A 25,901-nucleotide genomic window follows, 5' to 3' on the forward strand; every position below is an offset into this window, starting at 1 on the left:
GTGTCAGCGCTGGATCTTTGGTTTATAGTAAAATCCCATACTGCACTTGTCAGTGGCTGTCATATTAGTGAGGCCAGGATTGAAATTACCCAAAGGGGGAGATTTACTAAAACTGGAGCACTCCAAATCTGGTGCAACTATGCATGGTAGACAATCAACTTCTAACTTCAGCCTGTGTAATTAGGCTTTGACAATAAATCCTGAAAGCTGCACCAGATTTTGCACTCTCCAGTTTTAGTAAATCTCCCCCAAAGTCTGTGACTTTTTAACCACTTCATAGCTGAAAGACTGCTACAGCGGGGCTCTGTTATTCAAGGAGGGCCTCCGTGGACGTCTTCCCGGATCTATGCCCCCCTCCCGCCTCATGGGGTGTGCATCTGGCACGCTCTGTGATTGCTGTGTCCTTTGGACACAACTGATCACAGATCGCGGTAAAGGGCCAATTACAGCAGCTCTTTACCATGTGATTAGCGGTGTCCAATCACAACTAATCACAGTGTAAACAGACTTGCCGATTACTGGCAGTACTTTCTTCACGCGCTGTCACAGCGTGAAAAAAGGAGAGCTGGTAACCGGGTAGCGTGACAGGGGACATGTACCCAGATAATCAGAGCATTGAACATCATTGCCCTGATAATCAGTGCTTGCATATTAGTGCCAATCAGTGCAGCTCCTCAGCGCACATCAGTGAAGGAGAAAAATTACCTATTGCAAATTTTATATTCTGTTTAGCAGAAAATACAATAAAAAAAAAACCAGTGGTGAATAAATACCACCAAAAGAAAGCTCCATTTGTGTTAAAAAAAATTATAAAAATTTCATATGTGTACAGTGTAGCATGACTGCACAATTGTCATTCAAAGTATGACAGCTCTGAAAGCTGAAAATTGGCCTGGGCAGGAAGCAGGTTAAAGTGCCCGGTATTGAAGCAATTAAACAAGTCTGCAATGGTGGACTAATACTATCTTCCTGCAGATGTAGCTGCCTGTATCCATATACCTGAGGATCTGGTTTGTCCTACATGTCATGATGTTGGCTACAATGGACAGGCACTGAGCCTCTCTGGATTCCTGTACTGGCTGGTACTGTATGCTGGAGTCAGACCGGGTACATTGGAGGATTCGGGCACCTGGTACTTATCAGTGCTGATCCTTTGTGGGGAAGGTGATCTTGGTAGCTTGGAAATCATGCTTGGAGAGATTTTGTTAAGTTGCTGTAGTAGATATTCATTTGTACTAACCAATGACCTGCAAAGAAGAGCAAAGCCTGAGAACAGCTGTAATTATATCACAAATAACTGTATTCCAAAACTACAGATACATGAGATATGTGTAGTGTGTTGTCTGATAAAGAGCCAGTAGTTGGACTTTAAAGAGTCCCTAAAAAATGAAAGTGGTTGTAAACCTCAGACATGAAATATGAACAAAGCATATTCCTTTATAGAGGCATAAATTGGCGTATCAAACGCTCAAATCCTCGATATCCAGCAGTTAAAAAGGTAGACTCACGACCGCGCATGCGTAGTGGTGTGCATACGTCCCGCCCACCACGACCGGTCGTGAGTATGCCATTTTACTTTCTGGATATCGAGGATTTTAGCATTTGATATGCCAATCTATGCCTGTATTTATACTGAAAAGTACTTCCTGACGTTGACCTTCTATTACCACTGTGGCTGGTGAGCCGGTATTCCCCCAGGCGTTTGTTGACCACTCTAACAGTTGGTCACACAAGATCTGGTAAGCAGGATTTGAGTGTGAGAGGGGTCACTGGGTTTACATCAGGATCTCCTACCTATCACAACGGTTGTGGGACTATCATCTTCACAGAAGAAATGTATAAAAGATGGGCATTTTAGACAGTGGTTCACATATGTATTTGTGTGACATACTGTGATATACCTATGTTTTTTTAAGGTATAAAAAGTTTTTTATTCAAAACATACAATATATCGTAATAAAAAGATAGGGGCAACTAAAAGCCTACGTGTATAAAGAAACACATATACGTGTCAAAAAAAACATCAGCTATAAAATAACGTGTGTCACACGGAATTTGCTAACATGTTTGGCAGTACAGGCTGCATTATCCATGTCTGAATCATAAGCATCTAATATATATATATATATATAAAAATAATACAAAACAAAATTAGTAACTATAACATTTTTACACATTAGAATTCAATATTCAATACCCTATCCCTTGGCAGGAAGGGGGGGAAGGAGGGTGAGGGAAAGGAAAAGGAAAAGAAAAAAGGGGGGAGCAAAGGGAGAAAAAAAAAAAAGGGAAGGGGAACAGAAGACACACACACACACACAATGAAGCCCTGAAGAAGCGGCCTGTACTGCGAAACATGTTGGCAGATTCCATGTGACACGTTATTTTATGGCTGATGATCTTTTGACACGTATATGTGTTCCTTTATACATGTGGGCTTTTAGTTGCCCCTGTCTTTTTGATACGATTAATTGTATGTATTAAATAAAAAACTTTTTATACCTTATAAAAAAACATATGTATCGGTGTGACATACTGTCACCGTCTAAAATGCCCATCTTTTATAAATTTCTTCTGTTTTTTTTTTTACTTATCAGGGTGGTGCTTCCTATGGTTTGGGTCCTTTGGACTTAGGAGGCCCTCACTCCATACCATAATTAGCCCCGTCAATTGTACCCACAGGTAATAATTTGAAGAGCAGCAAAATGTCCTTCATTTCAGCTCTGATATTTTATAAGCCAACCAGGCATCTAAACATTTATGGCTGCAACCCGATAGTCGTCTATATAGCTATCCTGTGTGGGTCAAAAGCTACTGAACTATAAGGGCTCTTTCAGATGGGGTGTGGAAAAACAGGCAGTTGAGCCTGAGATTTACCGCATCCCGGAATGCTAACAATACAGCCAAACAGGGCTGTACACATGCCGCAGCCACAATGCTTTACTTAGCATCAATCTTACCTTGGGAGTGAGTTTGACAAGCGGCAATGTCTCTCAAACTCGCTCACTTAGTTCAAAGGGGATGCTCCACAACTGTGTGCAACGCACACCATGGCGGTGCAGTAGGGTGGTATTACAGGGTTAGATCAGGTGGTGAGGAGGCGATATAACACCTCGTCACTGCTTGTCAAATGCCCTCTAAAAAAACATCTGAGCACAGATCTCTCTTCAGGAGGCATTGCATTAGTAAACTGTTGGAATAAAGATTGACTCTGCCCTGAGTAGTAGGCGTAAAGCTACTATCCCTCAAATGTAGGCACAGGATAATCTAATGACAGAAATTAGGCTTAAAGAAGCATAAAAAAAAAAAAGGGGCGTTCCAAAAGCCCTGAAACGTGTAGCCACGCCACTGTTATTGACGTCATCACGATGTCACGCACTGACATCATCATGCTTCCAGTTCCGGCGTTGTGGTGCCTTTCACGCTGGCTTGATTTACGTCTACACACTCAGCAGCTTCCTGCAACACCTCACCTGGCAAGACTTCCATTACCAACTCTGCACAAGTTACACAGCAGCTTCCAGGCATTAATCTGCAACACCTCGCCTTTTTCCTGGTAAATGCTGCAGATGCCAGCAGGACTGTTTGATGCGCCTTTTATCATTTACAGCATGTGAATGCATATTACCTTTTTATTTGCTTGTGGTTATAAAAGTCTACACTTGGATGTTGGCGCCCCCTGTTCCTTTCTTTCTTTAGAGGGTTATCTAATACTGCTTTACATGGAAATGGCAATTACCTTTGACTGTTGTGTAGCAGATTCACACTCTCCTGCAGTTTATTGGTCTTGCTCTGTTGCTGCTGTAATGACTCCACCTGGAGGCTTAACTGCTCGTACTTCTCCCGCAGGTCATCTGAAACACAGGAAATCGGTGATCACTTACTACAAACACCATTGACCCTAGATAGCGCAAGTGGCATATCCCCTTCAGATGAATGCATGTGTCACTATCAGGGGTCAGGCTCAAAGACCAGTAGCTATAGCAGTGGAAGCTCACACAGGAACCCGCAGGATAGGAACCAAGGCAGGTCACCCAGGCAGATGACGCAGGCTCACCTGAGGTGCAGAATCAAAGTACTAACCGGTGTTCATCAGAGCTCCTGATGGTGGAGATGGAGAAAGATGACAAATATTATTTGGGTACCGCGCAATTGTGAGTTAAAGTAGCGCAGTGCCGTATTGCAAAAAATGGCCTTATGAAGGGGGGTAAATCTTCCGGAGGGCAAGAGGTTAATGTTTCTTAGCTATATTCACGAGAAAGCAAATTAATCTAATTATTTCTGATGAATGTTTTAAAAGCCTGTTTGTCTGTTGCTTGTAATTATACATGTACATGACAGCAGCCTTTTAAGGCTGCATTCACACGTCAGCTTATAATCGCGGGCAGAACCGCCGCGGTTCCGCCCACGATTCGGAGATTTATTGCAAATCGCGGGACGCCTAGCGTTGCCCGTTGATTTGCAATAGCCCCCCAAACGCCGAGCGATGTTGCCGCGATTTACGCCCGCCGAATCGCGGCAACATCGCGCAAACAAAATCGCGGGACGCAATACGCTCCAAAAAAGTACAAGAGCTTCTTTGGAGCGTATTGCGTCCCGCGATTTTGTTTGCGCGATGTTGCCGCGATTCGGCGGGTGTAAATCGCGGCAACATCGCTCGGCGTTTGGGGGGCTATTGCAAATCAACGGGCAACGCTAGGCGTCCCGCGATTTGCAATAAATCTCCGAATCGCGGGCGGAACCGCGGCGGTTCTGCCCGCGATTATAAGCTGACGTGTGAATGCAGCCTTATTCTCTGACTCAGTGCTAATTATAAAAGGTATATAGTCGCTGTAGTCGTGATTAGTAACCAGAAGCCGTCTGACCTAGGCTGCCTAAGGTCAGCGCATTTTCTTATTTATGGCAGGAAAAAGACTCTTGTTTTCTCTATAATAATGTGATATGATGTCCTACTGATTCACATGGAGTATAAATTGTAATTTGGTCTGACATCCCAGTCAGAAGATGTTCTGAAGGACGAAACACATTAGGGTGGAGCTACACTGTGACCTCATCATGCCGGCTCGGACTGGCGGCAATTTTCTTTGTGCTTGGTTTATACGTCCTTGCTTGTAAGTATTTTACTATGGTTTAAATCAGCCTTTTTCAACCAGGGTGCCCAGGCACACTGGGGTTCCTTGAGGTTTCTTCAGGGGTGCCTTGGCAAAATGCCTAAAATTTGCCCAAAAATTGTATACAAGCCGGCGTATGGATGAAGGCTGCCTTTTTAGTTACACTAATCACAGGTTTTCATTCTGCACCATTAAAAAAAACCTTCTAGCTGCCGGCGTTCTAATGACCAATGGCATCACCAGTTCATATGGAGGATGTCATTCGCCTGCACAGCATCCTTGTTTGACCCTCCTGTGCCCCTCTCCATCAGCGTGGGAAAGTGATGGAGAAAAACGGAGGGAGAAGAGAAACATCGGAATATTCGTCAGTACCATTTTGTAAAAGTGTATTTGCTCTGGAAGACAAAATCCCCTCTAATGTTGGTTGTCCTACCTTGACTTGACTTGTCTGATCCTTTAGTAAGCCAATTTCATTGGTGGTGGGAAGAGCACTATAATTGGTGATGGTGTTTTAAAGGATAATTTTGCACAGAGGACTTTCTAATTTGAACTTTATTTGAGACCTATTTTTTCACCTGTCAAAGATGATTGATGTTTACATTATTTATAGTTATTGCAGTATTTGGATATCTGTGAGTGCTGCGGTTTTTTATTGATTTTTCATTTTGTCACTAATCATTGGATTTATTCATATTATCACTAAGAGCAGTTTATTTTATCATAAATTGTAATGCTTGGGCCACTTTAATGTGGTCAGTTAAATTGAAAGCTTATTGAAGCACAGGACCATTCAGCGATTTGGACTACCTTGTCTTAGTGGCAAATTCCCTCCTGTTTCCCTGCGGGCCACTTGGTTCTCTAGTTTATGGACTTTGCTTCGTAGAAAATGATTTTCCTCCATAACTTTTACCAGCCTCAGTTTTATGGATTCCTGAAAAAATAGAAAGCACAGTATACTCGCTGTTCAAAACCTAAATCTGTCAAACCCAATTAGGCATTGTACACTTTCTAATGTTTTTGTTGCTTTAACTAGGTATTAGTTGAGCTATCGTACTTTCCGGCGTATAAGACGACTGGGTGTATAAGACGACTGGGCGTATAAGACGACCCCCTAATTTTCAAGTTAAAACATAGGTTTTGGGCTATACTCGCCTAAATCTGTCAAACCCAATTAGGCATTGTACACTTTCTAATGTTTTTGTTGCTTTAACTAGGTATTAGTTGAGTTATCGTACTTTCCGGCGTATAAGACGACTGGGCGTATAAGACGACTGGGCGTATAAGACGACCCCCTAATTTTAAAGTTAAAACATAGGTTTTGGGCTATACTCGCCGTATAAGACTACCCCCCTTCCGAAGTACTGTAAATGTAATCTCTCATATATCTCCAAGGTACCGTAAGTATAACCGGCAGATGTAATCTCTAATATATCTCCAAGGTACCGTAAGTATAACCGGTAGATGTAATCTCTCAAGGCGCTGGCTGTGCGGGAATTCTGTACGGGTATACCGTATGTAGTTGTACCGTAGCTTCGGCTACATATAGTGTACTGCGCTGAGCCAATCACGGTGAACAATGTATTCTATTATTGAATGCAAAGCCTGCTCGGATTGGCGGAGTCAGAGAGGCGGGCTGATGTTACTCTCTCTGAGTCCGCCAATCTGAGCAAGCTTTGCATTCAATAATAGAATACATCGCTCAGCGCGGTACACTGTATGTAGCCGAAGCTACAGTGCATACGGTATTCCAGTACAGGATTCCTGCACAGCCAGCGCATCTACCGGTAATACTTACTTACTTACGTTCCCTTTAGATATATCTGAGAGATTACATTTTCGGTACTTACGGTACCTTGGAGATTAATAGGGCACAGACAGCAAGCGCTTTGAGAGATTACACTTACTTCTTACCTTGGAGATTTTTATACTTGGCGTATAAGACGACCCCCCCCATTTTTGTTGCGCTGCACGTCGTGACTGGCCAGGCAATCTTCTATGAACTGTGACATGTCCCAGAAAATTGCAGGGAGGGAGGGGAAGAGGAGAACTTCCACCTGAGCCACCTAGGTGGCCCGAGTGGAAGTGGGAGTGGGTACCTGTCAAGACTAGGTACCCGCTCCCCCCCATAAAAAATGACATGCCAAAGGTGGCATGTCAGGGGGTCGGGACCACTTAAAGCGGAAGTTCCACTTTTGAGTGGAACTCCACTTTAAGTACTGCTGTTGGACAGGGAAATTGGATGGAACAGGACTTGCGTCCTGAAGTAAGGCCTCTAGTTACAAAGGTAAAGTGTTTTGTCTTCCCTGGAGCTGACTTTTTCCATGAACATTGGGGCTTTGCAAACACTGTGAGCATTACAGATGGCATACCATACTGTCACCATCCTCCAGCACTCCATGGCTGTTCCTGGAACCATGCAGCTGATCGCCCAGAGGGGACATCTGTTTGGCTGAGTCGGAGGTCATCAGCTTGGTAAGCAGCTCTCGAGCAGGAACTTGCATAAAAAAAACACCACGTTAGCCTACAGCAAAGGAAATTATTGTTTTTAAAGCACTTCTCGTGTTCAAATGCCTTATAGTGGAACTTTATCCATAATAACTTGATAAAAAATAATGTTCTTTAGCAAGGAACATACATTCCGCATTAAAGGATAAATTCACCTTTCATAACACGTTACACCCATATTCGGGGTGTAACATGTTATGAATTCACCGTCCCCTGCACCCCCTGCTGTGACAACTAGAGGGGGGATCTTCTCCCCCGCTCCGCAAGCTGTCACTCATTCAGGGCACTCTGTGAATGGAAAACTACAAGGTCCAGCAGCCTTTGCGGCTGTCGGCTTGTAGTTTTAGAGAAACTACCATGGCGCTGTGATCATTGTGGTAATTCATTCATTCTTCCTGTCAGAATGTATCGGCTTGCTCATAGCCAATACACTGACAGATTTGCAGGGGACCTCCATGGCATCAGGGATCTGCCGATAGCTAGTGCAACGCATTACAGTCTCCAGAAACAAAAAATAATAAATGCACATTTTTTTCACCTGCAAAAATATGTGCATTGATTATTTTTCGTCAAAAAGGTGAACTTATCCTTTAATAATTATGCTACTAAAATTAGTGTGTGCTGTAAATTGCCCCAGCATTGTTCCTGTTACTTCTTGCTGGAGGCTACCATTTTGCCGAAGCCCAGAGCCCCTGAGCAGCAGTAAATATTTAGGCTGTCAGCAGATCGGCCTCTACAAATTTGTCACATTGTATAAAAATAGAGAGCAACTGAGCATGTGCAGAGCAGGGTGAGACAGTGTATTACTGGATGTTAAACAGTATAGGCACTTATTTTTAGTGTTTTACATAGCTGTACCTGCAAAAGGGGCCAGCCTAAAAGGATCCAGCAGGACTTAATTTTCTGAATAAAGTTCCACTTTAAATATGAGAATCATCATTGCATGTTTGTGACTATTGCTTGTATTTGTCCTTGGGGAGTGAGCAGTCATATATATTTTGGTGCAAAATGAAAACAAAAAGAAGGGCGCCCCAGCCTAGCGCATTATCCTCAGTGGGTTTTTATTGAAAAATAATAATAATGAACTACTCACAAACATGCGATAAATTCCAGCAACTCAATTCCATAGAACAACGTCCTTATTCTAAGTCCACGTCTCGTGTAGACGAAGGGCTAATGCGTTTTGAGGCCGTGCCTCTTCCTCAGAGCCTCTGAGGAAGAGGCACAGCCTCGAAACGCGTTAGCCCTTTGTCTACACGAGACGTGGACTTAGAATAAGGACGTTGTTCTATGGAATTGAGTTGCTGGAATTTATTGCATGTTTGTGAGTAGTTCATTATTATTATTTTTCAATAAAAACCCACTGAGGATAATGCGCTAGGCTGGGGCGCCCTTTTTTTTGTTTTCATTTTGCAGTGTTTTGTTGACCACCCCGGTCATAGAGGGCAGCAAAGCTTAGACAATAGTGGATGCCAAGTGTGAGTTCCGAAATTGAGGCAGCCTGGGAACCTGGTTCTGAGCGCTAAAGCAGGGTGCTCAGCATCGCTATTTTCTGTTTGATATATATTTTGGTACATATGGACACTCCAATGTGCCTTTTAGTAATTTTCTAGGAAAATGACCAGAACAGAGTTTTCTTGCTTGTTCTGGAACCCTCCCTGTCCCTCCTATAAATGCTTGTTAAAGTGGAGTTTTTAGATAAAAATACCCCCAGGACAGTCAGGGCTAGTGCATTTAAGCAACGATAGCCTCTAAACTGTCTCCTGTTTCACTTACCTGTAAGAAGAAATATTTACCTTGAAAATGTCTTGTCCAGCGCTGCCATCTCAGGTGTGGGCAGCTGAAGCCGGAGCGTCCTCTTCGGTGTCCTCTTCGGTGACGTCGGAGTCCCAGAATGCCCTGCACCGGCCCTGCTCGTCACTTCCGGTGCAGGCGCATCATCCCTGCATCCCGGCATGCCCAGAAGCTGTTCAGCAGGGAATGATGCGCCTGCACCGGAAGTGACGAGCAGGGCGGTGCAGGCGCATTGACTCCTGGGATCGATGATGCTCATCTCCCAGGAGTCAATGCAAGGAGGAAGTGACGTCGGCGGCCGTGTCCACAGAGGGAGGAAGAGGAAGGAAGGTAAGTATATTTTCTTTAAAAGCAAGGTAAGTGAACCAAAAAAAAATTTTAATTATCCAATTGTTTTTCAGGTAATTTAGAGCAAGCGGAAGGGAAAAGTTCATTTTGAGGGTGGAACTCCGCTTTAAGAATTATAGATGCTCACCCAGAAATCTCTGATTGTGAAGGAGAGACCCCGATCCATTCCAGTACCGGTCCACTAAGTCCATGAGCTGCTGGAGAACATCTGAGATGGAAGAAGTTTCACTTCTACTGGGCAAGCTCTCCCTTTTCTTCAGCTCATTTTCACTCAGCAAATCTTCTCTCTGAAAACAACAAACATAGTAATGCTCTATGACAATAGCATTGTGTTGCATATTGCTACCAACCGATATTATGCTTTAACCACTTTAGGAACGGGCCTTTTTCTGACATTTATTTACAAGTTAAAATATTTTTTTTGCTAGAAACCCCCAAACATTATATATTTTTTTTAGCAGAGACCCTAGAGAAAAAAATCGGAGATCGTTGCAATATGTTTTATTACACTGTATTAGCGCAGCGGTCTTACAAGCGCAATATTTTTGAAATAAATTCACTTTTTTAAATTAAAAAAGAGGAAAACAGTAAAGTTAGCCCAATTTTTTACTAGAATGTGAAAGAGAATGTTACGCCGAGTAAATAGATACCCAACATGTCATGCTTCCTTCTTGGAATGGCGACAAACATTGGTACTTAAAAGGCAACAATTTAAAAGATTCTACAGGTTACCAGTTTAGAGTTACAGAGGAGGTCTAGGGCTCAAATTATTGCTCTCACTCTAACGATCGTGACGGTACCGCACATGTGTGGTTTGAACACCATTTACATATGTAGGCGGGACTTGCATGTGCGTCCACTTCTGTGCGCAAGCGCTTTCGTTTTTTTTTCTATTTATTTTATCTTGGATTTTTTTATTTTTACAGTTTTTTTGAAAAAAATTTTTTTAAAACTTTTATTTCTATTACAAGGAAAGTAAACATCCCCTGTAATAGAAATAAGCATGACAGGACCTCTTTAATGTGAGATCTGGGGTCAAAAAGACCTCACACCTCACATCTACACTAAAAAAGAAGAAAAAAAAAAAATTTGATGAAAAAAAAAATGGGCTCATTAAATCCGTTGCTAGGAAGCGACGTATGACGTTTCTCCGGTCCTCCAAGGCCATAGAGTCAAGTGGGGGCCATCTTGCCCTCACTCGACTTCCTGTCTGAGGGGACAGCGGACCGGATCGTTTTCACCGCTACCAGTGGGTCCGGTAAGCGGGGAAAACGACCGGGAAGGGAGGGGCACCTCTCTCGCCGCCCATAAGGGTGATCCCGCACGCTGGGATCTCCCTTATGTTAAAGCGGACAGCCCGCAGTTTTAAAAAAATACCGGGGTTATGGCAGCTATCTGCTGCCATAACCTTGGTATTTAACATCATAAGTACCGACGTAAGACTGCGACAGGCGGTCCGGAAGTGGTTAAAGTTATTCTAAAAGCTAAAATTTGAGTTTATTAAAATAAAAAACATGTTATACTTACCTGCCCTGTGCAATGGTTTTGCACAGAGCATCTCTAATCCTCCTCTTCGGAGGTCCCCTGCCGGAGCTCCTGGCTCCTTCCTCCTGCTCCCATAGCAAACCTATAGCTATGGGGGTACTCGTGCATGCTCGCTTACGTGAGCTGGCTCTGTGTGTCCATTGACACAGAGCGTGGCTCGGCCCGCCCCTGTTTTCTTGTCACTGGGTGTAATTGACAGCATCAGGAGCCAATAGCTCCCGCTGCTGTCTCTCAGCCAATGAGGAGGGAGAGAGCTGCTGCTCTCGTGCACATCGCTGGTTTTAGATCATGTGCAGGTAATAATAAGGGAGGGCTGGGCAGCTGCATGCAGAAGAATTTTTACCTTAATGCATAGAACGCATTAAAGAGAAGCTTTAGGCTCTTCCCAAACAATGAAAAGTCAGCAGCTACAAATACTGTAGCTGCTGACTTTTAATATAAGAACACTTACCTGTCCAGGGATCCAGAGAAAGTGCAACGTTTCAGGGCCTCGCAGGACCGTTCGTCAGGCATGTGATTTTCCAGGAACAGGCTGGTAGTCGCTGCAGCACCCACTACTGATGATTCTTGTTCCCAGGAACGTGTGAGAGGGGAATAGAGGCAAGACATTAATAGAGATGCTGGAGCGACTACCAGCTGGTTCCTGGAAAATCACATGCCTGACGACGGGGTCCAGCAAGGCTCCGAAACGTTGCACTCTCTCTTGTGATGTGATCGTTCTGCAATAAAAACTTTTTTGCACTACATTTGAGGATCCGCCGTGTGCTGGCGAATATGTGCATTTAGCATCTCTAGTAAGGGAAACAGGAACTTGCGCATGCACAACCTGTTTCCTACTGTGCATGCGCGAGTCGCGCTGCACCTTGTAAATGGTCCCATAGATCCCAGAAGACAGCAGAAAAGAGAAGTAAATATCCCCTGCGCTCAAAAGGTGCATGTAGGCCAGAGAGGCATTGGCTGTATCATAAGCATCAAAGGTCTTGCTGCCCTCTCGGGATGATGGGTATCCACATAAAATGAAAGCAAATAAACAAGAGAAGGGCGCATCGACCTAATGCAATACCATAAGATATTTATTGACTAGAATATATGCTGTTTTAATTATTTTTTAATAAATATCTTATGGTATTGCACCAGATCGGTGCGCCCTTCTCTTGTTTTTTAGACCCCAGTAGACTGCAGGGGAAGGGGGGTCTTCCAGCTTAAATTGCCACGACTTATCAAAACCAGGTCGCCTGTCGCCAGATCGCCTGTCAAAACCAAGTACCCGCTCCCCTCCAAAAAGTGCCAAATGTGGCAGTGGAGGGTGCAAAAAAGAGGAGCTTCCACTTTTGGGTGGAGCTCTGCTTTAAAGCGGAGTTCCGGCCTATTTTGCAACTTTAGTGATTCCTGGAGTGCTCGTTATGCTGATCAATAATTGGGCATTTTACATTTTTTTCGGGGGTCCCTTCCCTTATTTTCAGGGCATTTTGGATTGTACTTCCTCCTTCTCCCCCCTCCGTGGCCATGGCCACCGACATCACTTCCCCTTTGCATTGCATCCTGGGAGCTGTTTGTCATCACTCCCAGGAGGCTGGAATCAGGAAGAACTCCCAGAACACTCCCTGGAATCAAGAAGGACACAGCAGATTACACTGTGGCTTCAGATGCCCACATCCAAGATGGCCGTGCCCAGAGAGAGTTTTTAAAAGTAAGATTTCGACTAAAATCCGATACTGTACACCTTGTAAGTATGAGAATAGCGGTTCTGTAAAGGGCGATGGATTAGTATTATAGGGGTATTTTTAGTTAAAAAAGGTATTTGAGGCCGGAACTCCCCTTTAAGGTAAAAAGAAAACCCTTCTGCCTTTAGAACCACTTTAGGAATTCTCCCATATTAAGAAGATCAATCAGTGTGGTTATGGACTCACATGCCGATCTGAATAGAGATCAGAGGGTTTTGGCGATAACAGAGAGTTCAAGCTGCTGGATCTTTTCAATCCCATTTGAGTGAAGTTTGAAGTGGATGATTTCTCTGGATTCCAGGCGCTCTTGTAATCTTTACACAATTCAGCCGTTTTTGCAGTAAAGTGAGCATTCGATAGCGTGGGTTTAGAAGGCAGCGTGTAGGTCTTTGAGATGTCGCTGAAGCCTTTTCTAAGAGCAGAGAGAGAACTGGAAGACGTGGGAGGGTCGGCCAGATGGGTTGTGATATAAAGATCTAAAAAAAAATACAACATACACACAATTATCAACCGTACCTGAACCATTGTCTAATGAAAGGAAAGTCCGGATTGCTGCACACCAAACTGAGATACAAATAACTTTATTCGCGAGGGAGCAAGGGAGCACTACATGTACAAGCAAGGAAGCACTACATGTACAAGCAAGGGGGCACTACATGTACAAGCAAGGGAGCACTACATGTACAAGCAAGGGAGCACTACATGTACAAGCAAGGGGGCACTACATGTACAAGCAAGGGAGCATTACATGTACAAGCAAGGGGGCACTACATGTACAAGCAAGGGAGCACTACACGTACAAGCAAGGGAGCACTACATGTACAAGCAAGGGAGCACTACATGTACAAGCAAGGGAGCACTACATGTACAAGCAAGGGAGCACTACATGTACAAGCAAGGGAGCACTACACATACAAGCAAGGGAGCACTACATGTACAAGCAAGGGAGCACTACATGTACAAGCAAGGGAGCACTACATGTACAAGCAAGGGAGCACTACATGTACAAGCAAGGGGGCACTACATGTACAAGCAAGGGAGCATTACATGTACAAGCAAGGGGGCACTACATGTACAAGCAAGGGAGCACTACACGTACAAGCAAGGGAGCACTACACGTACAAGCAAGGGAGCACTACATGTACAAGCAAGGGAGCACTACATGTACAAGCAAGGGAGCACTACATGTACAAGCAAGGGGGCACTACATGTACAAGCAAGGGAGCACTACATGTACAAGCAAGGGAGCACTACATGTACAAGCAAGGGGGCACTACATGTACAAGCAAGGGAGCACTACATGTACAAGCAAGGGAGCACTACATGTTCAAGCAAGGGAGCACTACATGTACAAGCAAGGGAGCACTACATGTACAAGCAAGGGAGCACTACATGTACAAACAAGGGAGCACTACATGTACAAGCAAGGGAGCACTACATGTTCAAGCAAGGGAGCACTACATGTACAAGCAAGGGAGCACTACATGTACAAGCAAGGGAGCACTACATGTACAAGCAAGGGGGCACTACATGTACAAGCAAGGGAGCACTACATGTACAAGCAAGGGAGCACTACATGTTCAAGCAAGGGAGCACTACATGTACAAGCAAGGGAGCACTACATGTACAAGCAAGGGAGCACTACATGTTCAAGCAAGGGAGCACTACATGTACAAGCAAGGGAGCACTACATGTACAAGCAAGGGGGCACTACATGTACAAGCAAGGGAGCACTACATGTACAAGCAAGGGAGCACTACATGTACAAGCAAGGGAGCACTACATGTTCAAGCAAGGGAGCACTACATGTACAAGCAAGGGAGCACTACATGTACAAGCAAGGGAGCACTACATGTACAAACAAGGGAGCACTACATGTAAAAGCAAGGGAGCACTACACGTACAAGCAACGGAGCACTACATGTACAAGCAAGGGAGCACTACATGTACAAGCAAGGGAGCACTACATGTACAAGCAACGGAGCACTACATGTACAAGCAAGGGAGCACTACATGTACAAGCAAGGGAGCACTACATGTACAAGCAACGGAGCACCGGCTTACATGTTTCGCACACGAATTGTGCTTAATCAAAGCATTGTCTAGAGTTACAATTCTTTTTTTTCCAAGTATAAAAGGCAAAGAGAACTTCTTGAACATGCGATGCGGCACTGATAATATATATGCGCCCGATACAGAAGAAAAACTCCCTGCATTGCTCCCACCTCCTGGTCATCTCTCTTGAAGGTACCTTGAAGATATTATACTCGGCGTATAAGAGGACCCCCCATTTTTGGGGGATTTTTTTGAGGTTCAAAAGTCGCTTATACGCCAGAAAATACGGTATATGGTTTCCCTGCAGCTGCAATTTTTGAAAATTGCAAGCAACAGTCATTTTCAGAAGGGTATAAGAAGTTGTACATCCTATATTTCTCTCAGTACAGGTGTCTGATAAGTTTAGCTAAGCCCTGCCCCCACCCGTATCCCAAGGGATTCCAGGCAGTCCATTGTGGAAGAAAGAATGGCCATCCATAGGGTTTCCTTTCTTGTATTTAGTCATAGTCAGGGGTGTACTGCTGTCTACACTACAGTGCAGACTGCTGACAGGCTGACTGAAAACAAAATCAGTGTTCCCACCCTGGCTGCACTAAAATCATAGACAGAGGTAATAGTCTAGATTAGTAAACCTTTGTGATATTCCTGGATACAGTACACTAGTCTTTTAAAAGTACAGTTATCCTTTAAGCTGATCACAGCCCCATTTATATCCTTTTAAGACTGCATAAACAAGAGAGCATTGAACCTCTCACCTCACTTTGGGGGGAGCGGATGCTAAACCAACGCTCCCCCAGTCCAAAAACTGCAGCAGGGAGCCCAGAGGACATCCCCTGCCCTAGTCACCAACCCCCAGGGTGGCGAGGAACCCTGCTAGACCCCCCCCGTGCGCATCAGGAAAAACCCGGCCAGCAGCAACTCCAACAAGTCCCCCTGTCCGTCTGTCCATTCTCATCTGATCCGATCCGCTTGACGGATGGAAAATAGGGTTTCCATCCGTCCAGATTTGACGGATCGGATCGGATGTCAGTGGACATGTCTCCGCTGACACCCGAAGCCCCATAGAGATGCATGGGGCATCCGTTAAGATCCGCCAAAAAAAACGTATCTGAATGGTCCGCCTGTGTGAAAGGGGCCTTAAGAGCATGTGGCAAAAGCCAGCTCATAACCTCACCAGGGAGGGGGGGCGGAAGACCCACAGTGACCACCAACATTTTAGAGGGGCTGGGGGGGGGGGGAAGGAGGGGAACCCGGGGGTTCCACCATCCCAGGGAAGGGCCCATGTCCACTCCAAAACCCTCCAGGGGTAGAGGGGGGGGGACACAGCTACATACCATACCAGGAACAGGGTGGGCACTGCTACTGACAGACCACGGCTCCATTGGAATGGGGGGGGGGGGGGGGTTGTCAGCCAGGAGCAACGCTATGACTCAGGCCGAGGCCAGGTTGTATGCGAACTCGCGAGACGTTTAACTTGAAGGCCAGCCCCCGTCCAGTGGGGCTATGTCATAGCCGAGCTAGCGCAGAGCTGAGGCCTGCATGCGCTTGCTGGCCAGACTGGGGGGACATTCTGGATTTTGTAAATAAATACCCAGTCTGTTGCCCAGTCCGGCAGTTTATTGTAGATTCTCATAGGAAGAAAAAAACAACGATAGGAAAAACTTAAATTTAAAGAGGAAACAATTGCCAGCACCGAAGATCCCAGAAAGGAACAAGGTCCTTACTCCTGACTAGGCAGAAAAAAGCTGAGTGCCTATAGCTGAGAGTGGGTGTATACCCCCTGGGACTGCCCATAGGTGTAGTCAAGCTTTTTCCTGCCTAGTGTCCTACTCCTGTAAGGGGCAGTATAACCCAGTGGTCAGGAAGAATCAGGAGCTGTGTCCGTCAATAAACAAAAGAGAAAAATACATTTTTGAGTAGGGAGAGAAAAAGACGAGATATAAATGATAGTCTGATACCAGAACTTAGCCGCAGTAGCCTCTCTCTGCTGGACTCTTCGCCGTTATGTGAGGGCTTGAGACGGTCTCTTGTCTCTGAGCTTTGCCCGATGTCATTGAGGTCACCAGACCTAATCCTGTCATTCCCATCTAGGGTGCTTGCCCTCATCCTCTCGCTGCCCGCAGCGTCTTTCCTTACTGGTGTAGATGTGAGGTAGGTATTTTTAAAGCTAAATGCCGTTCCCAGTTTGTCCGGGTAGCTAAAACCCAAATGTTTTGTGGAGCCGATGTCATCTTCGTTTTTCATAGGCGTAGAAATATCCTCTTGCTTTGGAAAAAACTCAGAAATTGTGGAGTCGGCGAAGGTGACGCGATGCCCTTCTTTACCACGAGAAGAGGGGCCTGGAGAACGGAGAGAAGAGCGTGTTGGGGATGGCAATGGCCTGTACTCTAAACAAGAAAACAAAGCAAAAGGAGAAATATGAAAAGTTTGAGCTCAGTTCGCAAAACAGCCCTGACCATTCTGTCCTGCTAAATGAGGTCAACTGTCAGCAGCGCTATAACCAGCATTTCAATCCTCATTAGCACTTATTATTTAGTTGGCCCTTATGCATTCCGGTCATCACAAGCTATTTCCCTTTACAAATGGCATAGTAAATATAGAAATATTGCTGCGTTGTACCTTTAAATAAAACAATCTCTTGGATCTACTGCAGCAAGATGTATCCTAGGACATGGGAACATGGGCCCACCAACAGAGATTCTGCTAAATCACCTCTCTCACTCTGCATACATCAATCCAGCAAGTGAAACAAATAACATCCCATTTTCAGACGACCCCTTGAGAACGTCTAATGGGACAAAACACGTTGGGGGGGAGGCCTGTGCTGACGTCATCATGCACGCCAGAGCTAGCTTTTTGCAATGCCCTTTACAAACATCAGATTGTAAGTAGATTTACAGTTTATAGACCATTAAAGCTAGTGGTTTTACACTGTGGGAGGTTGGTATTTGTTTCTCTTGCCAGACTGACGTATGTGGAGGTCATCTTCAGATGACCCCTTAAGAACGTCTAATGGGACAAAACACGTTGGGGGGAGGCCTGGTTGATGTCATCATGCATGCCAGAGCTAGCTTTTTGCAATGCCCTTTACACACATCAAATTGTAAGTAGATTTACAGTTTATTGACCACTAAAGCTAGTGGTTTCACACTGTGGGAAGTTGGTATATGTTTCTCTTGCCAGACTGACGTATGTGGAGTGAGAGATGTGATTTAGCAGAATCCCTGTTGGTGTGCCCTGTGGATGTCCTAGGATACATCTTGCTGCAGCAGATCCCAGGTATTTGTGTGTGTATTGAGACCGCCTATAATTTGGGGTCTTTCTGACTGGTTAAGAGGCTGTGTGTGGCAATAGTGGTGGAACTCACTGGGAGATTTTTGAGTAGTTAAGTCACTTGGATGGACATTTCTTTTGGATTATATGATATAACACAGAGTATACAGTATATCTCACTGGAGGTGTTGACACATTATATATTAATTTGTTTCACATATTATTTATATTACATTTTTTGCACTTGTATTTTGATATTTAAGTGTCGGTTCACACTGATCCGACACTACTTCGGGCGACTAATGGCGTCGCCCGTGCACCGGGACTTCGGCGCGGCTTGCAACGACTTTACATAACGGAAGTCAATGCAAGTCGCTCTGACTTTGCAAAAAAAAGGTGCAGGAACCTTTTTCTATGTCAGTTCCTATTGCACAGCACGGTCCGCTACTTGTCAGGCGACCAAGTCGCCTGACAAGTCGGAACAGTGTGAACCGGCAGTTAGGAGTGCTGCTGTACATATAAAACACTTGTGAATAATTGTTGCACTAAGCACAGTTTTCTTTAGTTTAATTGTTTCAAAAAATAGAAATATAAATTAGTATGAATAAGATCATTTCAAAATATTATACCAATACCATCCTCAAAGTCGGTTTGTTGCTGTAGATAGGACTGCTGCTCTTCAGACTGTAAATGGAAACAACATTTCATGTAAATGGAGATCCAATAAATAGAATGTTATCATAATTACAATTTGATCAATTGTGAACACAGGCCCTTTCTATATGGATCCTACTTCTTTAATAGCCTAATTCATATGCCTGGAACAAAGCCATTCATTTATTTGGAAGACTAATATGACCTGTTAACATTTTTCCATTTTGGAGCGTTTTTTTTTTTTTTTTTTGCCATCTGTGTCTCATTGTGGGAGATTTCGCTTCACTTCCTGTCCCATAGCCACAACAGAAAGTGAGAGGCAATCTCTCCAATGTAAGGGAGTTTCTGGCTGTCACCAGAACTAGGTTACCCAATGGAGCATTTCTCCTTCATTATTGTTCTGAGGAAAACCACTCATGTATGGGCTGCTCTAGATTTATTCACATATAATGGCAGCGCATAGGGACATAGTTGCATAGTAGTTGAGGTTGAATAAAGACAATAGTCCATCCAGTTCAACCTGTGTAGGTGTGTGTGGCCGTAATCATCTCTCATACCCCTGAATGTTCTGATCCTTGAGATGTACGTCCAAGAGTCTTCTGAAAGCCACCATACTTCCCGCAGAAACCACCTCTTGTGGTAGAGAATTCCACAATCCTGTAGCCCTAACAGTAAAGAACCCCCTGCATTGCCTGAGGTTAAAACGCTTCTCCTCTAATCGCATTGTATGCCCTCGAGTCCTCATCCTTTCGACTGAATAGCTTTTTTTCTATGCTGAGATCACCAATGAGGTATTTATAAATTGCTATCATGTCCCCTCTCAGGCGTCTCTTCTCCAGGGAGAATAAATCAAGCGACATTGGGACAACCCAATGGAATCCAAGGGAAGACAAGAGAGATGTCCAATACAAAATGGTTCAGTTTATTGATATAAAAACAGGAGAGGGGAATCACCAATGTGCATACATCACCCTGGGCCAAGAGTCAGGCACAGGCACCGTCAACGTGGATAAATGGATGGCCAAACGCCAAATGCCGCTGTGTGCTGTGATGGAGATTCTAGCCGGAAACCAGCCGGCGTGAGGATGAGCCGTCTCCGCTCTGCTACAATGCGATAACGATAACCAGAAAGACGTCACTCGACTAGCAGGAACCAGGGTGGAACGCAATCTTCCTCTGTTGCCGTGACTACGCGTTTCGCGCGCATGCACTTTGTCAAGTCACCTTTATCTAGATTTATTGCCTTTTTTTGAACATGAAGTTGTCTGATTTTTTTTTCCAGCTCCTACATTGCTTGTCTGCAGCAAACAATGATGAAGTTGGACCTATCACTTGTGAGTATTAGGGAACCCGTCTGTCCTAAGAATGGGATGAGAGCTCAGAACACCCCCTGCTTTTATAGTAATGCCTTTATTCTGTGATGCAAAAACATTCTTGGATTTGTCCCTTGTATACAGAAGGTAAACTTGCCTGATACTTGGAGGGAGAAGAGCCTCTGGTATAATCTCTGGAATGCTGTTCCTGGCTATTTGTCTTGCCCATTTCTGCAAAAAAATGATCATTGTCAGAATGGTTTCTATTATAAAACTGCTGCAGAGAAAATTAAACATTTCATGAACATGCTAGTATCACAGTGCAGATACTAAGTATTAGGCATCGACCGATATCGCTTTTTCATTGCTGATACCGATATTTTGGCCATTGCATATCGGTATCGGACGATATTTTGAACATTTAAAGTTTTGCAAATTAAACTGCTAGAAAAAAAGCTAGACAACAACAAACAGCTAGACAGTGGACTGGAGGAGTCAGTGGACTACTGCTGCAGTAGTACATTTACTCACTGCAATAATTTTGCAGTGGGTGGCTGGCTGGCACGGGCAGCTGTGGGTGGGTGTATGTATGTGGCGGCTGTGTTAAACACACTGTGTGCACTGTACACTCACTGTCCCGAGACTCCCTGACTCCAGACGAGGCTGAGGGAGGCGGCCTAAGAAGGCAGAAGCTGTCCCAGTGCGCGGAGGCGCGTGGCGCAACATGCGCAATGACGTCACGACAATATTGGTAACCTCTGGGGCCGAGTCCGATTTATCGGGGAAAGTGCATATCGGCCCTCAGTATATCGGCCTTGCCTATTGATAATCAGTCGGTCCGTACTAAGTATTAATCGGCCTATCCTTTACACAACGCCACTCTAAATGTGCTTGAAGACATTCAATATAGAACACTGCATTAAAGCCAACATTTAGACTACATTCACATGAATGGTCATAAGCACATAGTTTGCTGCTTTCAGAGGTGGCCAAACATGTCCCCTGGATGCAACAACTCTCTGTGTGATTTACTAAAGGCAAATATACTGTGCACTTGTTCCAGAGCTTAGTAAATGAGGTGAAGCTTCACTTTGCAAAGAATACCCAATCACATGCAAGGAAAAAAAAAAACATTTTTGTTTCCACATGATTGGATGTTAGAAACCAGCAGAGCTTACCCTCATTTCAGAGCTTCCCTTTAAATCTAGAGTAAATGCAATTGCAGTGCACAGTATACTTGCCTTTAGTAAACCAACCTCTCTGTGTTCTGGTCACATACAAACCAGGGCTCGTTTGAGATTCTATTCGCATGTAGCCCCTCTGATAATAAAATAAATGTTTGCATTACTAGAATAAATATGAATCTGCCTAATCCAGTTTAAAACCTTACCAGTCTCAATAAAAAATAATTTTTCAAAAAAAAAAAAACCTTACCAGTCATGTTGCTCGATCCGAAATCGAGGTGAACTTTAGCTCCTCCTCTATCTCCATAGAGATGGCTGCGGGATGGGCTGTTCATAGAACTGAAAATAGCAATAGCAATTTATTATTGATCTCTTACATCCCTTACAAGTTCAATATGGCATCTCATGGCAAAAAACTCTCTGAGGATCTGATAAAAAGAATTGTTGCTCTACATAAAGATGGCCTAGGCTATAAGAAGATTGCCAAGACCCTGAAACTGAGCTGCAGCACGGTGGCCAAGACCATGCAGTGGTTTAATAGAGCCAGAACAGGCCTCGCCATGGTCGAACAAAGAGGTTGAGTGCACATGCTCAGCGTCATATCCAGAGGTTGTCTTTGGGAAATAGATGTTTGAGTGCTGCCAGCCTTGCTGCAGAGGTTGAAGGGGGGGGGGGGGGTGTCAGCCTGTCAGTGCTCAGACCATACGCCGCACACTGCATCAATTGGTCTGCATGGCTGTCGTCCCAGAAGGAAGCCTCTTCTAAAAATGATGCACAAGAAAGCCCGCAAACAGTTTGCTGAAGACAAGCAGACTAAGGACATGGATTACAAGTGTAGGACTGCAGATAAAACAGGGTGCCGTGTTGTGGCTCTGCAGCTTACACATGCGTTTACAAATGCGTGTCAACTAAACCCCTATTCTTTATTTATATCATGAGACAGGTCTACTTGGTTGGTGGCTGACTGGAGGGTGAGTACATCAGACTGGGGGCTGGCTGGCTTCCATGCACCTCTCTTAATCCTTTTCAACTCGTTTTTTCCGATACAGGGATGGAGATGCTGGGCATACCTGCTGGTGTCTCACTTAAAGTCGCACATAGCCCACATTATCTATGTAACCAGGGATGGAGGCACCTTGCCTACAGGCTGGTGCTTCATTTAAAGTCCCACTGTGCGATTTTCGTGCGTTTTTGGTGGATGCAGTCTAATTTGACCCCAGTTTTTTTCATATACAGGGATGGAGACCATAGCATGACTGGTTTGTCTCATGTAAAGTCCCAAATATTTTATGACATTAGGGATGGAGGCACTGTGCTATACAGGCAAATTGCCTCATATAAAGTCCCAATCTGTGTTTTACACTGCATCCACCAAGGGGTTGGAGGTGTATGCTTCTCAGCTGGTCGTTTTCAATTTGTACCATCTTAAGAACATTGCTATTAGAGTTTTGATATACTAGACCAGTCATGGATGGAGGTGGGTTGGGGGGAGTTTGGGCTGCTCCCTCTCACCTGCCTCCTATCCATCCATTAGCAGCCATGTGTTCCCAGAGTGGAGACACTCAAATTTAAAAGTGTTAGGGACTGCAGATAAAACAGGGTGCCGTGTCGTGGCTCTGCAGCTTACATATGCGTTTGCAAATGCGTGTCAACTAAACCCATGTTCTTTATTTATATCATGAGACAGGTCTACTTGGTTGGTGGCAGACTGGAGGGTGAGTACATCAGACTGGGGGCTGGCTGGCTTCCATGCACCTCTTTTAATCCTTTTCAATTCGTTTTTTTAAGGAAATGGATTACTGGAACCATGTCCTGTGGTCTTATGAGACCAAGATAAACTTATTTGGTTCAGATGGTGTCAAACGTGTGTGGTGGCAACCAGGTGAGGAGTACAAAGACAAGTGTGTATTGCCTACAGTCAAACATGGTGGTGGGAGTGTCATGGTCTGGGGCTGAAATTTGTGCTGCTGGCACTGGGGAGTTACTGATCATTGAGGGAACCATGAATGCCAACATGTACTGTGACATACTGAAGCAGAGCATGATCCCCTCCCTTCAGAGACTGGGCCGCAGGGTAGTATTCCAACATAACGACCCCAAACACATCTCCAAGACGACCACTGCCTTACTAAAGAAGCTGAGGGTAAAGGTGATGGACTGGCCAAGCATGTCTCCAGACCTAAACCCTATTGAGCATCTGTGGGGCATCCTCAAACAGAAGGTGGAGGAGTGCAAGGTCTATAACATTCACCAGCTCTGTGGTGCCATCATGTAGGAGTGGAAGAGGACTCCAGTGGCAACCTGTGAAGCTCTGGTTTACCTGTTTAGCAGGAGGTCCGTCTGTAATATCTTATTGTAAACACCAATCCTCTTCTGCCTCCCCCTGCAGGGCTGGCAGCTTCTTCTCTTCTTTCCCCCTCCGGCTGCACTGCAGGGGGGTTGGTTCCAGCACATGCACCCCTTCCATCAGCTGTCCAGGCATCCCTTTGTGCCTCTGTCCCCGGCAGCGGTGTCAGCTTCCCTCCTCTCCCGTTGGCAGCTGCTGCGGACACACCGGAGGATGTTTCAAGATGGAGAGTGGGGGAAGAGGCCAATAAATATGTAATTTACTGGCCCTTTCCTTTCCTGAATGAACACAGTGAACGACTGGTACCAATCACTCCTGTGTCCATTTATTAGTGAAGCATAGTAAATTGTGTTTACTATACTTCAGTTTCTGAATGAGCAGAAAGCCTCAGAGTGCTTCCTAATCATTCATCTGTACAGCTAAGGCTACTGAGAAAGGGACTGATAAATCTATGTCCTCAGTCACTTTCAGACAGGGGAAGGGGGACCTGTCAGGTAGGCTGTATGGGGCCCCCTGATTCCTAACAGCAGCCCTCAGTCCTACAAAAGGAAACTGTCACATATGACTCCAATCTGTTAAAATATCCCCTTATATATGTACTGTATTTACAATGCTGCACTGCTGGCACCTGATTACTAACTTTTTCTACTCTTGTAAAACCTGAATAAAAAAAAAATTCTCTTAGGAATCCTGTGACTTCAGTTTTTGGGGTCTACAAGTCTCAATGTTTTAGTACAGTTGGCTGCAGTTATAAAACAGGTCTGAGCTGCTGGCAGTTGCTGGGGAACTACAAGCAACAAGCATGAGCTCTACCAGGTAAGACTTAGTTGACGTCCTGTTAGGCTGCTTTCAAGCTGCTCCATTGCAAAAATGTGGTAAAAACGCATATGTGTTTTTGCCGCGTTTGCAGTGCATTTTTTTGTTTGCCTGACGACAGCCTGCACCTGTGAAAAAAAGGACGTGACTCAAAAAACGCACCAAACACAACTGCGGGTGAGTTTTTGATGCTGTTTCAATAGAGAAGTACCTTTTTGGTGCGATTTTAAACTAGCATGCAAAAAAAACAGGCGATCATTCGTCCGATAATCTCATCATGTGTACTAGGCTTAAGCAGGTATAGAGAAGGTTGAACAGCTCTGCAGACATCTCTACACTGTAAACAGGCAGCAATCTGCACATCCAGCTGTAGTTCCATTCACCACACCCAGACTTTTAAAAACGCCACTGACTGTGGTGAAGGATTCTGTAAGATTTAAAGAGGAGTTCCACCCAAAAGTGGAACTTCCGCTCATTTGCTTCCCCCCCCCCCCTCATATTTGGCACCTTTCAGGGGGGAGGGGGGAACAGGTACCTGTTTTTGACAGGTACCCCTCCCCACTTCCGGGAGACAGCACAGCGGCGCCGTCCCTTGGAAGTTTGGCCCCCTCCTTCTTCCCCCGCCGCCGAACCAATCTTAATGCGCAGCGCGCTTCGCACATGTGCAGTAGGAACCCACCCGTGAAGCCGCAAGGTTCAAATGCCGGGTTCCCTGAATGGCAATGGCGGCGGCAGCACCCGACAGCACCCGGTGCTGACATCGCTGGACTCCAGGACAGGTAAGTGTCCGAATATTAAAAGTCAGCAGCTACAGTATGTGTACAGTGTGTGTAGCTGCTGACTTTTAATTTTTTTTTTTTGGGGGGGGGGGGGGGGCGGCGGAACTCTGCTTTAATGGTCGTGCATTTTTCTTCCGCTTATTGTAACGCAAAAACAGAAGAAAATAAAATAAGTGTAAAAGCAGCCAGAAAGGTCTACCAATCTCAGCCCACCCCCCCCCCCCCCGCCCCGCACACACGATCAGAAAACTGTAGAAAAAAATAACGCTTTAGAAGCGATTGTGCAATAATCTGATCGTTAGTCGCCCGAAAATTATCCAAAGGGTCAAACATGTAAACCAGATTGTGCGATTTTCATTTAATCAGTACAGTATTAGTCCAAAACTACAATACAAATACAATACATTACATCACTTCCAAATTTTTATTCGGCCGTACGAGAATTTTCGTACT

General features: G+C 44.8%; 1 protein-coding gene across 1 annotated transcript in view; it reads right to left on the bottom strand.

The window, feature by feature from the left end:
• Window positions 1-919: 919 nt before the first annotated feature.
• The window catches only part of LRRC36 (leucine rich repeat containing 36), a 64,898-nt gene continuing 39,916 nt past the window's right edge, over window positions 920-25,901 (bottom strand). The window contains exons 5-14 of the mRNA XM_082270047.1: window positions 21,757-21,845; window positions 20,480-20,553; window positions 18,985-19,039; window positions 17,041-17,469; window positions 13,214-13,503; window positions 9,886-10,045; window positions 7,481-7,605; window positions 5,919-6,042; window positions 3,740-3,854; window positions 920-1,247 (exon numbers count right to left, since the gene is read on the bottom strand). Of these exons, the coding sequence (XP_082126173.1) occupies window positions 1,037-1,247; window positions 3,740-3,854; window positions 5,919-6,042; window positions 7,481-7,605; window positions 9,886-10,045; window positions 13,214-13,503; window positions 17,041-17,469; window positions 18,985-19,039; window positions 20,480-20,553; window positions 21,757-21,845 (1,672 nt within the window). The 3' untranslated portion in view covers window positions 920-1,036. The remainder of the gene's footprint in view (window positions 1,248-3,739; window positions 3,855-5,918; window positions 6,043-7,480; window positions 7,606-9,885; window positions 10,046-13,213; window positions 13,504-17,040; window positions 17,470-18,984; window positions 19,040-20,479; window positions 20,554-21,756; window positions 21,846-25,901) is intronic.

This window comes from Pelophylax lessonae (genome assembly GCF_965119305.1).
Source record: "Pelophylax lessonae genome assembly, chromosome: 10".
NCBI lineage: Eukaryota > Metazoa > Chordata > Amphibia > Anura > Ranidae > Pelophylax > Pelophylax lessonae.